This window comes from Chroicocephalus ridibundus, chromosome 12 (assembly GCF_963924245.1).
Source record: "Chroicocephalus ridibundus chromosome 12, bChrRid1.1, whole genome shotgun sequence".
Taxonomy (NCBI): Eukaryota; Metazoa; Chordata; class Aves; order Charadriiformes; family Laridae; genus Chroicocephalus; species Chroicocephalus ridibundus.
The window spans coordinates 15541440-15553814 of record NC_086295.1 but is presented as its reverse complement, the minus strand read 5'-3'; the positions used below and the strand labels follow the sequence as shown (position 1 = coordinate 15553814).

At 62.2% G+C, this 12375-nt stretch overlaps 1 protein-coding gene across 1 annotated transcript; it reads left to right on the top strand.

Moving 5' to 3' along the window:
* Nucleotides 1-2567: 2567 nt before the first annotated feature.
* Nucleotides 2568-6292, top strand: E2F1 (E2F transcription factor 1). The gene is made up of 7 exons (XM_063350059.1): nt 2568-2975; nt 3706-3796; nt 4360-4579; nt 4980-5132; nt 5289-5403; nt 5518-5722; nt 5985-6292. The coding sequence occupies exons 1-7, from the start codon at nt 2766-2768 to the stop codon at nt 6233-6235; spliced, it is 1245 nt and encodes a 414-aa protein (XP_063206129.1). The 5' UTR covers nt 2568-2765; the 3' UTR covers nt 6236-6292.
* The last annotated feature ends 6083 nt before the right edge of the window (nt 6293-12375 follow it).

Genomic DNA, 12375 nt, shown 5'->3' with positions numbered 1-12375 from the left:
GCTCTGAGCGAGCTCCAGGTTTTACTCTGGCACTTTACCTGCCTTTTGGGTTCACAGTGCCAACAACCGTGCTCTGAAGCTGCTGGGAAGGGAACGTGGACTGGCGAGAGTTCCTAAGTCCAGGTAAAAGCTAAAGCACAGAAGGCAACACCAAGGGGCTTATTCCCAAATGTTCTCCTTGATGATTCCCAGGCTATTTGCACAACAATCTACTGAAACACAAGGATTCTGTGCCCCTGATGCTTCTACCAAAAGACTGTACAGATTGATGTTGAACTTTTAATAACATCATGCAAGAGAAGGAATTCGTTGTGCCCAGCATCAAAGAGAGTGGCTGACCTGATGTCTTGGGAGAAGAATTGACAGTGTAGTTTCCTGTAACAAGATGCACAGAAACGGGCAGTTCCCAGCTTTTAGGGACCAGGATCTGGGAAAAGACACCTAAACCAGTGATAGTCTCCTTATGCTTCAAGTAAGCTTTAAATTTTTCCGTTTGTGCTACTTCAGTTCCCGTGGAAAAAAGGTGATGGAGGCAGACAGCGGGTAAACTCAGGGTAGCAGCAGGACAATGGTGTGGGGCTCTGGGCTTTCCCCGGTGCTGGTCCCCTCCGCAGGCCACCCTGCAGCAAGAGCGTGCCATGCTGTCAGCTCGCCGTCACCTGAAGTGCTGGGAACGGGAGCATTGGCAGGAGCCCCCCGTGGGGGTTGTGCTTCGCACGACGCAGCCGTCCCAGTGAGACAGCTCAGCCTGGTCCTCTGGAAACTGCCGAAAGCAGGACCACGCTGTGGGTGACAAGGATGGTAAATGTTCTTCTGGGACACCGTGCTAAGGTTAACTGACAAGAAGGGGTGCAGGTTTGCATCCTGCCAGCTCTCCTTCTGCCTGCCCCCCCCTGCCAGGAGATGGTTTTGCGGTGTAGATACTGGCTGCAGCTCTGTCTGCAGCCACGCTCTGTGCTCTGCCATCAGCGCAGGGACCAGCAGACACCCCTTGGCCTGAGTGTCCCCAAGTGTGAGGCAACCAAAACCCACCCGAACTCAGCGACTGCGGCAGGGTAAATCCAGCTGGGTTCAGAGCGTGTGAATGGCCTTCCTGATCCTCTCCGTGACCAAGGGGGCCGTGGAGACAGGACTTTATCTTTGTGCAACACCCGCCAGACAGCTAATCTAGGGAGCATGTCCCCACTCCTTCGCAGGGCTGGCGGGGCCGGGAGGGGGCTGCAGCTGTGCAGGGGACGGGATTCATCTGCTGTCCCTCCTATACATGCGAGAAAAGCCCCTGCCCTTCCTTCTCCCACCGCTATTTGCCTTTCATTTGTCTTTGCAACCCTTTTTCAGTCCTCCCAGCGCTAAAATCCTTGGAGAAGTTGCAGGGCAGCCAGGCAGCGTGGCGGCCGGGGGGACTGGGGGGGGGGACACAGAACGCAGCCGTCTCCCCCCGAATCAGCTCCTGCATGAACAGGGAGAGGGGGGGGTGGGGGGAACCCAGGCTTTGTGAGCGGAGCGGGAGCAGCTGGTGCGGCAGCTGTGTCCCAAACCCTGCGTCACCCCAGGAAGCGCCTGGCCGAGGCTCCCCGGGGAGGAGGAGAGCGCTGACAGCCCTCCGCTCCCCCCGGCCGGTGGGGTTGCCTTTCCCCCCCACTCCCCAGATGGAAGAAACATTAACTGTGTGCAAACATCTGGTCTAACTGTTGCTTATGCTTCACAGCCATGATGATATTGCAGTGCAAGGGCTCCGGAGAGCAGGCCCCTATTAGAAGGGCCAAGCGTTAATTAAGTGTATTAATTTCCTTTAACCAAGGCAGCATTTCTATTTGCTCTTTGCTGAGGAAGAAATGAGGCAGGGAGAGGTGATAGGATCGGTCCACGGGTGTGCAAGGTGTTACCGGTGTGTTTAAGGATGTAGGGATCCGGGGAAAACCACAGCACTGGGCTGTCCCGCAGACGAATCGCAACTAGTGCCAAACCATCCAGCATTAAAAAAAAATAAATAAAATAAATACTTTAAAAGCTGAAACCTGTTTGGCTGGGGCACGGCGTGTTGGGATCTGTTCCGCAGTCAGAAACTCCCCGATGTCTCCTGCATCCTACGCACTGGCGCCGTGGGGGGGAAGGGGGGAACATCCATCCCCAGCATCCCCGGCAGGTCGGGGGTGGCAGCAGAGCCCCCTCTTTAAATGCGGGGGGTACTTTTCAAAAATTAAAGGGGGTGTATATATATATATATTTATGTTTTTTTTTTTTTTAAAATTGCCTTCTGACACAGCCGGGAGGGTTATCAGCACCCCGCAGGCGGGAAACGCATCTCATGGGTGGGCCTATCGGCTCCAGGAGTGGGTTATATCGCGACAATCGCGGCAGGGGGGCGGCGGAGCTGGGGGGACGGCGGCGGCGGCCCCTCCGGCCCCCCCCCCCGCGACCAATCAGAGAGCGGCACCGCCCGCCGCCGACCAATAGGAGGGCGCCCCCGCGGCGCCCGGAGGCCGGCTTGACCAATGAACGCGTGGCGGGGAGGCCGGCGCCGCTTTCGCGGCAAAAAAGGATTTGGCGCGCAAAGGCGGGCGGGCGCGCGCGCGCGCGCCGAGGGCGTGTTTGGGGTGTGTGTGGGGGGGGAGGCCCCCGTCCCGGGCGCCCCGTATCCCATAACAATAACGGCGGCGGGAACGGCAACGGGAACGAAGCGCCCGGCTCCCGCCATGGGCTGTACCCCCGCCCGCCCCCTGCCCGCCGCGCCGCCCGCCGCCGCCCCGGCGGCCATGTGAGCCATGGCGGCGGCGGCGGGCGGCGCGGCGGGGCTGGCGGCGCTGCTGGGCAGCGCTTCCCCGCACCTCCTCATCGTCTCCGCCGCCGAGGAGCCCGCCGGTGGTGGCGGCGGCGGTGGTGGTCACCCGGACGCCGACCTCCTCCTCTTCGCCACGCCGCAGCCCGCCCGCCCCGGCGCCGCGCCCAGACGACCCGCCTTGGGCCGCCCGCCGGTAACCCCCGGGAGCGGGACGGGGAGGGGGCGGCGCGGGGGCGGGGGCTGCGGAGCCCGGGACCCTGCGGGCACCGGCGGGGCCGTGCGATAGACCGGGCCGTGCTATGTGTCGGGTGGTGCGATGCTGGGCCGCGTCGAGCGCGACTGTATACCGGAGCCAGACTATATACCGGGGCCGGGCTGTATACAGCACCGGGCCATATACCGGACCGGGCTGTATACCAGGTTGTGCTGTGCCACGCTGTGCTATACTGCACCGTGCTGTGCCGTGCCATGACCTGCTATACTCCACTAGTTTGTAAAATGCCGTGCTCTATACCGTGCCATGCCATAATGTGCCATGCTACAGCAACTGTGCTGTGCCATGCTGTGCCATACCCTGCCACACTGTGCCACGCAGCACCTGCCGAGCGCGGCTCATCCCCAGCGCCGCTCTGGAAGCCGCGGGCTGGGGCGCTGGGCCGTGCTTTGCCTCCTGCTCCTGCAGCCCACGCCTGCTTTGGGGTGCTCCCTGTGGCGGGGCCAGCCCCCTCCGCCGTGTCCCCGCTGGTGTGGGTGGCAGCCGTGGAGCCGCTCCTGTCAACCCAGTCCTGCCGTGAGCGGCAGCTTCCGTACCCCACAGTGCCGTGCCCCTGGGGGATCCCTCAGGGATCCCCTGTGGTTGTGTCCAGCACTGTGGGGGTGGCTGTGGGGGTGGCCGTCCCTCTGATGAGCCCCATCCCTTGCAGGTGAAGAGGAAGCTGAACTTGGAGACAGATCACCAGTACATAGCAGAGAGCCTGCCGGTGGGCCGGGGCAAGGCCAGGAACCCCACTAAAGGTACCGGCTCCGCTCTCCCTGACCCCTCCCCGAGCCAGCCCAGCCTGGAGCAGGGGCTCCGGCAGCCCTGTTCGGCTGCCCACAGGCTGGACTGCACCTCCGGGCTTGGCCCTGGCAGCTTTTCCCCATCTCTTTGTTTTGGTTTGGAGAGGCTGTTCCTGGGGCTGGGCTGTTTCTGGTGGCACGGTTTCCTGCCTGTCTGCCGGGCACCACACCGGCTCCGTCCCTCCCTGCGGGATGGAGCTGTAGCCCACCAGGACCGTGTCAGTGCAGCATCCCAGGTGGATCCTCCATCACCTCCCTCCTGAGCGCTGCCTGGCACCTTGGTGTCACAACCAAGGTTACGGTCACAACTGAGCACGGATATTGGAGCCACGCTGTGTCCTGCAGCATCCTTCCCATGGAGTATGTGGGAGTATTGACCTGAGAAACCAGATGGGTTTCAGGGTGGTGGTCCTGGTCCACGAGCCACCTGCGAGTGTAGGGGAGTGTTTTGGGACCTCTCAGCTCCAGCGCTGGGTTTCCCTTGTGGCTAAATCACACTTGTCCTTGGCGGCTGGCAGGGACAAAGTCTCCTGGGGAGAAGTCCCGCTATGAAACCTCGCTGAACCTCACCACGAAGCGCTTCCTGGAGCTGCTGAGCCAGTCGCCTGACGGCGTGGTGGACCTCAACTGGGCGGCCGAGGTCCTGAAGGTGCAGAAGAGGCGCATCTACGACATCACCAATGTCCTGGAGGGCATCCAGCTCATCACCAAGAAGTCCAAGAACAACATCCAGTGGCTGTACGTCCCTGGGCCGGGCTTGTGGGGCTGTGGCTGGCTGTCCCCTAGAATGGGGGACCTGCCTGGGCCAGGCTTGGGGTGGAGCAGGGTCTTGCTGGGATGGAGAAGCTCAGAGCGGTGTCACTGGAGCATCTGCTCGGGGGTCAAGTGGTGGCTTCCAAGCATCAGTATCCCTGGGTCACCTGCAAGTCCCCCTTGGGGTCCTCAAGCCAGGAGAGTGTCCAGGCTCGGGGAGGGGACCCCAGGGCTGTGCCCTACTGGGAAATCCCCATAAGGCTGATTCCCTGGGTATGGGGTGGGATTTAGCCTGGCCCAGGTGGGGACAGTCCATGGGGACAGTCACAGTGTGGGGCAGAGCGAGCCGTGGGGTTTGGCTCCTGATGGCCCTGATGCTCCCCAGGGGCAACCAGGCCACTGTGGGGGCCCCCGGCCGGCATCGGCTGCTGGAGAAGGAGCTGCGGGAGCTGCAGGCAGCCGAGCGGCAGCTGGACGATCTCATCCAGACGTGCACGGTGCAGCTGCGCCTGCTCACCGAGGACCCTGCCAACCAGCAATATCCTTTGGTGCGGGGCTGGGATGGGGCTGGCTGGGGGGGGTGGACGCAGTCGAGCCCCGATGTGAGCCCGGCCACGTTGCAGACGGGGCATTTTGCAGCCTGTCCCGCTGCCACATGAAAGCATCCCTGTGTCTGCTCCTTGACCTGCCACACCGCGGCCTACGTGACCTGCCAGGATCTCCGCAGTGTTGTGGACCCCTCGGAGCAAATGGTGATGGTCATCAAAGCCCCCCCGGAGACCCAGCTGCAGGTCTCGGACCCAGCAGAGGTGAGCTGGGGCCACCCGCTACTCCCCATGTCGGCACAGCCCTCAGCAAAGCCCAGCCTGGGCTCCCCGGGCATCGTTCAGCCTCCTCATCTCACCCCTCTCTCCTTTCTCCAGGCTTTCCAGGTCTCCGTGCGAAGCACTCAGGGTCCCATCGACGTCTTCCTCTGCCCCGAGGACAGCTCGGGGGTCTGTAGCCCCGTCAAGAGCCCCTTCAAAGCCCCTGCAGAGGAGTCATCTCCCAGCCATTCGCAGCCCAGAGCTTCCCCGCTCCTGCATCCCGCCCAGGACGTGAACATGCCGCTGCTGCCCGGAGAGCAAGGTGGGTGGCCGGGGCTGGGGACAGGAGGGAGCTGGGGACAGGGGTGCTGGTGTGATGGCACGATGGCTCTGGCCAGGGGCTCTTGCTGTGTTGGCAGCTGTGAGCCCCTCTGCCGTCAGCACAAGCAAGGCGCTGGGGTGACGCTCGGGCACCTCAGCGAGGCAGGGAGGCGGGACAGCAGGTTCTGCATAGCCAAAACCTGCTTTTTTGGGGGATTTTTGGCAAGGATCGTGGGATTTACGGCTGCTTCCCATCCCCACAGAGACGCTGCTGCCGGGGACGAGCGCGCTGCCCAGCAAGTGCCCGGCGGAGGAGGTGAGCCTCTCGCCACTGGCCTCCATGGACGCCCTCCTGGAGCACAGCAGGGAGGATTTTTCGGGTTTCTTGGCGGACGAGTTCATCAACCTGTCGCCGCCGCAGGTGCAGGACTATCACTTCGGCCTGGAGGAGGGCGAGGGCATCAGCGAGCTCTTTGACTGTGACTTTGGGGACCTCACGCCCTTGGACTTCTGAGGCTCTGCCTGCATGCTCGGGGGGGGCTGGGGGGTGGGAACTGCCAGGCTTGGGGGGGAGGGGGGGGGGGGCGCCCCTTGGTCCCCACCTTCGCAGGCAGCCCCTCCAGCTGCAGCACCCACAGCTCCTCTTCCCGTCCGTTTTTGCAATATTTCCTTCTTACCCCTCCAGCCCGGTGGGGGCTGGCGGCGTCCTGGGCTCCAGCCCCGCAAGGGGGATGCCAGGGTGGGGGTCCCATCTCAGGGGACCCCCCCGCAGGGCCCTGATCATGGCAGGAGTGGGGGGCTGCCCAGGGCAGAGCCACTGCCCCCCCCCTCAGGTGCCTGTTACAGAGCTTTAAGCAGTCCTGTGTATAGAGTTGATTAATTTATTATTGTCCCCTGGGGACAGCGTTTAATTTCCCAGGTGGGTTGGGGGGGGGCCATGCAGCAGAGTGGGGGTGCTGAGAGGTTTCGTCATGCTGGGAAAAGGGGTGGCAGAGTTGTGGGGGGCGCTGGGTTGAGGCTGTTTCTCACCCCCTTGCGTGGGGGGCTGCCAGCAGCCCGGCTGAGTGTGGGGTATTTATTTATTATTTATGGTGTGTGGGAGCTCTCCCGGGACCGGGGGGGGCAGGAGGGAGCGGGGGACGGTGCTGGCTGGGGACGATGACGTGGAGGGTCCCGCTGAGGGACTCGCTGGCACGTCGTGGCTTTGCTCGTGGCCAAAATGGGGCTGCGGGTGAGGCCACCATGGTGTCAGGAGGCTGCGAGTGGGGAGACGGGGCTGGATGGGGCTGCCGGCCCTGGAACCGTGTGCGTGTCCCCTTGGGGGGGCACAGGGTGTCCTGGGGGAATGCATCTCTGCGGGCGAGGACCCAATGCTGTCTCCAGGCTTTTCTTCCCCTCCCCACGCAGCCATTCAGCCTTTCAGCTCCATCTGCCCCTCTCTGGCCCACTGGGGCTGGGAGAGACAGAGGGGAGGAGAGGGGGGTCCTGAGTCCCCCCCTGGGGCCAGGCTGGAGACGCACTTTCACTTTTACTGCCTTTTTAACAAGCTTGTGTTCCTCTGAGCTTTGTGTTTAATAAAGGTTTCTACTGACTCTGGCCTTTGGCGCAAGGCTGTGCTTGGGCGGCCGGGGGCATGAGGGGTGGTGGGGACTCCGACCTGAGAAAATAAAGGGTTTGGGGTTATTTTCTGTGTGGGGTTTTTTTTTTCCTGTTTTCAACGTGAAATGTCACTGCCTGGGGAGGTTTTTTGTGTTCCGCCCCGCCCCCCCCCCCCCCCCCCCCCCCAAAATGCATGCACTCCCATGTGTGGGATGGGAGCTGGCCACCCTCTGCTCCTCCAAAAAGACTGTGCCCCAGTGGGACGGGGCCATGGCTGTGGATGGGGATCACTTCTTTCGGCAGCCCCTGTCCCTGCTTGGCTCCTCTCCTACTTGGCCCCCTCCCCCTGGTTTTGGGGCAGCATTTGCACAGGGGTGCTCCTGTGCAGGGGGGAGGAAGGCAGCATGGGAGCTGATGTGAAACCAGTCCAGGCATCCACCACGCCAGCAGGCTCCCCGTGACTTCCCAGCTCCCCTGTTCGCCCCAGCACCTCTTGGTCCAGCCTGAAGGCAGCTGCCAGCATCGCTTCACAGCCCAAAATTCAAGGTCCCCGTGTCCCTGCTCACTGGGGACGAGCTGGCTGCAAGCAGCAGCCCTCACCCTGAGTGCCCCAACCCCCTCTGGGGCACACCATCCCTTTCCCAGGGAACAAGGGACATTGGGGACCCTCAGGGAGGGATGCTTGGAGGCTCCAGGGACCCCCTGGCAGCCTGGAGCGGGCCCTGGGGGACCATGGTCCCCGCCCCAGTGACAGGCGGGGACGTGCCACTTCCTTCCCGTGTTTGTGTGCTCGCTCCACTCCTCTTTCTGCCTGGCCTCCTGCCTCTTTCTCCTTTAAACAGCCTGATAAATATTTCACCCCGGACCGCCTTGCGTAAGCTCCTGCGCCGGTGTTGGCAGGGAATGGGAGCCCAGGTTCAGGTCGGGCTGGGGTGACATGCCAAGCCCATCACCGCTGCCTCACCTCCCGTCACCATCCCCATGCCTCCATCCCCGCACCCGAGTGCAGTCCCCGGCTCGTGCTGCCATGGGACTGTTCTCACTACAGGACACACGTCAACAGCAACATGCCGGTGTAGGGTCGCAAACCCCACGGCTCAGCCCCCTCCATGGTGCCAGCTCCTCGCTCCATCCCCGTTCCCAGCCCTCCTCCCTGCAGCCCCCCTAGGACTGGCCAGGGCTTGGGAGCAGGGCTAGCTGGGGCCCGGGCAAGGACAGCATCCCGTGCCATCCCAAAACTCGGCGGCCAGGAGGGCAATGGCACGCACAGCCTGTCTGTCCCCTCTGCTTGAGTGGGGTTAGCTGGTGGCTTGCTGTCACACTGTCGCTCCATCAAATGGGGCTTTTTCAGGCAATTAAACTGAAAGAGCTCTGCTGCTGCTCCAGTCCGTGGGGGTCCTGCCCCACAGAGCTGGGGGCAGGAGGATGGGGAGACCAGGGTGGGTGGGCATGGACCCGGTCCCCTGCCTGCTGCGTCCTTTACAAGGTCAGTGTTTGTCACCCAAGGTGACAGAGGTGCTGTAGCTTTTGTGGTTTACTGCGGGGCGCCGGGCACAGCCATGTGCCAACGCGTCCTCCTCCCCACACTTGGGAAGGTCCTGCCCTCCTTCTCCTCTCCCCTTTTCAGTTCTGTTTTTCAAGGAGGGTGGTGGCGATCTGCGGTGCTGCCCAAAGGGGTGAGACCCCGGCGAGGGCAAAGTGGCCGTTGGCTTTGACAGGAGCCAGCGGGCGCAGGGAGAGGGAATAGGACTCACACCAAGGTCCCAAGCTCTGCAGGGCTCCTAACCCCCTGCGGCAGCACAGCTTTTCCCTTTTCCTCTGAGCAAAGGCGAACCTCTCTGATGGAATTCGCCATCATGTTCCCCTAATAGGGAACCTCACGGGATGAAAATCCCTTGGGACTCCTGGTCCCCAGGAAAGCAGGCCCCCCCCGGCAGGGACAGGACTGCGTCCCCTGCTGTGGCAGCACAGCCCATCTCGGGGGGGAATGCGTTGGCGGCTCCACGCCAGCCAGAGCACCGTAAAAATAACTGCTCTGCCTCCCAGGGATGATTCATGATGCAGCTGAAGGGCTTCCCTCCTGCTATTTCGAATCACTGGAGAAAGCTGATGATAGCTCGATTAGGGGCTCTTGTTTCTGAAGAGCACATGGCGGTTTTGGGAAGTGGCCTCGGGCGCTGCCTGGTTTTATGAGCTGTCTGCACCGCCGATGCTTGTTTTCATTGGGCAAAGAAGAGACGGTGCCAGAGATGGGCACCCTGCACACATCCTGCGTGCCCCACGGGTCCTCGGCTCCTGCCCGCTCCCATTTCCTGGCAGTAGCCCTGCAGGGACCCTGCCCCTCCAGCTCTGGGGGTGCCTGGTGCCATTGGGCAGCTGTGGTGGCTCCATTGGCACCGGCACGTGCTGCAGCAGGCAGGCGGGCATCCGCAGGCTGAGCTGTGCTGGATGCAGCCGCGGTGCTGAGCCCAGGCAGCCGGGGGGGTCCCTTGTCCCCGTCCTGTGAGGCTTGGACTCACAGGAGTCAGGAGAGCCCAGCCACGGGACAGGCTCAGGGACAGGCTGGCAGTGGCTGGGGGCAGCTTTAGATGCTGACACAGCACAGAGTTTGCCAGAATTTACACCTTTAATCCCCCTTGGAGTGTGCGGGCAGGTTTTGGGGGCTCCCCAGGTCCCTGTATACATCTGCCCTGGGGTGCCAAGCCCCCACCAGCACTGCCTGCTCCCGGCCCGGATTCTGCAGCCCACCCCACGCTGGGTATTTCCACTGCCGAAAACCACTCGCCTTTCTACCAAAAGGAATTAACTCAGGGAGGCGAAGCGCAGCATCATTTATTAATGAGACACCAGTAAGTGGGTGCTTCGTTTAATTCCTGCCCGCATGTGTCCCTGTGCCCCCTGCACCTGGGGAGTAGAGCAGAGCCTTGGCGTCCCCCCCCAGCCGGGGCAGAGGACATGTCCGCCTTCCCCACCGGTGGATTTCGGGGCACACTTTGGAAGCTCCTGTGGAAGGAGCTGGGGGCACCCGCTGCCTCCTGCTGCCGGCAGAGGTTTTGCCCTCGACTTTGCTCTCAGGACTTTCCAGCTGCTCCTTCCCACGCTGAAACTCCTGTTGAGCTCAAGGAGCTCCAGTGGAGAACGAGCATGGATTTTAGCAACACGGGAGTGCAGAAAGGCCCCCCCAGGTCTCTGCTTTGATCCACAGCAGAGCCCCACCATCACCCAAGCCCCTTCTCATGCTCCCTGGCAGGGTGATCCTCTGTCCCCGCTGCCATAGGCCTCCCCTGTCTCCAGTACCTCCATTTCAGTTTGATTTGATGATGGCAGCTTGACAGCTCCCGCTCTTGGACCCCCTTCTGCCTCCCTGGGGACAGCCCTGTGCCACATGGACTGGGTGCACGTGCTCCCCGGAGCCCTCGGGTATCCCCACCAGGTCCCAGGTGCACTTTTTCTGCCTCTTTTCCCTCGCACACACCCGGAGCAGCCGGAGATGGTAAAAATAACTGCGATGCATCCTCGCAACCGCCCCAGGGGAGGAGGAGAGCGAGTCAACTACACGTGCCACGGCTCGGTCACGTTGGGCTGGGGACGTGTCTCGGTTTCAAGAGCTGGGGTAAGAGACGCCAAGCTCAGCAAGACGGGTTGGCCTCGAGAGGTCCATGGGAAGGGAGAGTGGTGCAGATGGAGGCAAGCCCGGCTGGGGTTTTGCATCCAAGAGAAACTGGTGCACGCCCAGTTCTGTAAGTAAGATCCTGGGATACTGGGAGAGGGACGGGAAGAAGCCCACCACTCCAAGAAGTCACTGCACCGCATGTACCCCAGGAGCAGTGTGAAGCTCTGCCCAGACACAGCTTTATCTTGTTTATTTATCTAATTATCTGTTTCTTGTTTGTGAAAACCTTTTGGGACAGGCTGGGCTACGGACATGGGTGTCCATCCTATTCCCTTCTGCACGCGCAGGCCTCCAGGTGCCGGTGCCGGGCAGGGATGGAGGCAACTCCTGCCTCTTCCTCTTCTTCTTCCTCCTCCCCAGCTCCGGGGACACAGGAGCTGGCAGCAGACAAAATCATTTGAAACCACGCTCGGTGGCAGGGGGACCACCCCAGGGCCAACCGCAACCACAGTGGGATCACCCATGGCCAAACTAGGGCCACCCCAGGGCCAACTGAGGCAACCACCCCTACCTTGGGGCCAGCCACAACCACACTGAGAGCACCCATGGCCACACTGGGACTAACTGGGGCAACCAGTACTACCATGGGGCCAACAGCAACCATACTGACACCACCCATGGCCACACTGGGACTAACTGGGGCAACCAGTACCACCATGGGGCCAACAGCAACCATACTGACACCACCCATGGCCACACTGGGACTAACTGGGGCAAAAAGGGCTCCCATGGGGCCGAAGGTGACCATACTGAGACCACCGTGGCCACACTGGAACCAGCTGGGGCCACACTGAGACAATCATGACTAACCTGGGGCCAAGTGTCCACGCCGGGACCACCCATGGCCACGCTGAGACTAACTGGGGCAACTGCACAACAGCCAACAGCAACCATACTGGGACCATATGGGACCAAACCAGGACAACCAGGGCTAACCTGGGGCCAACAGTGTCCACACCAGGACCAGCTATGGCCAAACTGGGGTCACGTGGGGCAACCAGGGCTACCAGGGGCCAACAGCATCCACACTGGGAACACCTATGGCCAAACTGGAACCGACTGGGGCCAACTGGGGCAACCAAGGCTGCCCTGGGGTCAACAGCGACCATACTGAGAGCACCCATGGCCACACTGGGACCAACGGGGGCAACCAGGGCTACTGTGGGGCAACAGCAACCACACTGGGACGACCAATGGCCAATCTGGGACCAACTGGGGCAACCAGGGCTGTCACACCACCCAGGGCCACACCGGGACCACCGTGAGCGGCATTGGAGCCAACTGGGGCCAGCCCGAGGCCACCCCACGGCCGACCAGGCCCAGGGGAACCGACAGCCCCCACCGCGCCCCCGCCATCGCCCGCGCGTCCCTCACAGCGCCGC

Bases quoted from the DNA above. Each gene is read 5' to 3' on its own strand.
- E2F1 (XM_063350059.1), top strand. From the start codon at position 2,766: ATGGCGGCGGCGGCGGGCGGCGCGGCGGGGCTGGCGGCGCTGCTGGGC. The intron at 3,797-4,359 runs GTACCGGCTCCG...GGCGGCTGGCAG, and splicing joins GGCCAGGAACCCCACTAAAG to GGACAAAGTCTCCTGGGGAG. The intron at 5,723-5,984 runs GTGGGTGGCCGG...CCATCCCCACAG, and splicing joins GCTGCTGCCCGGAGAGCAAG to AGACGCTGCTGCCGGGGACG.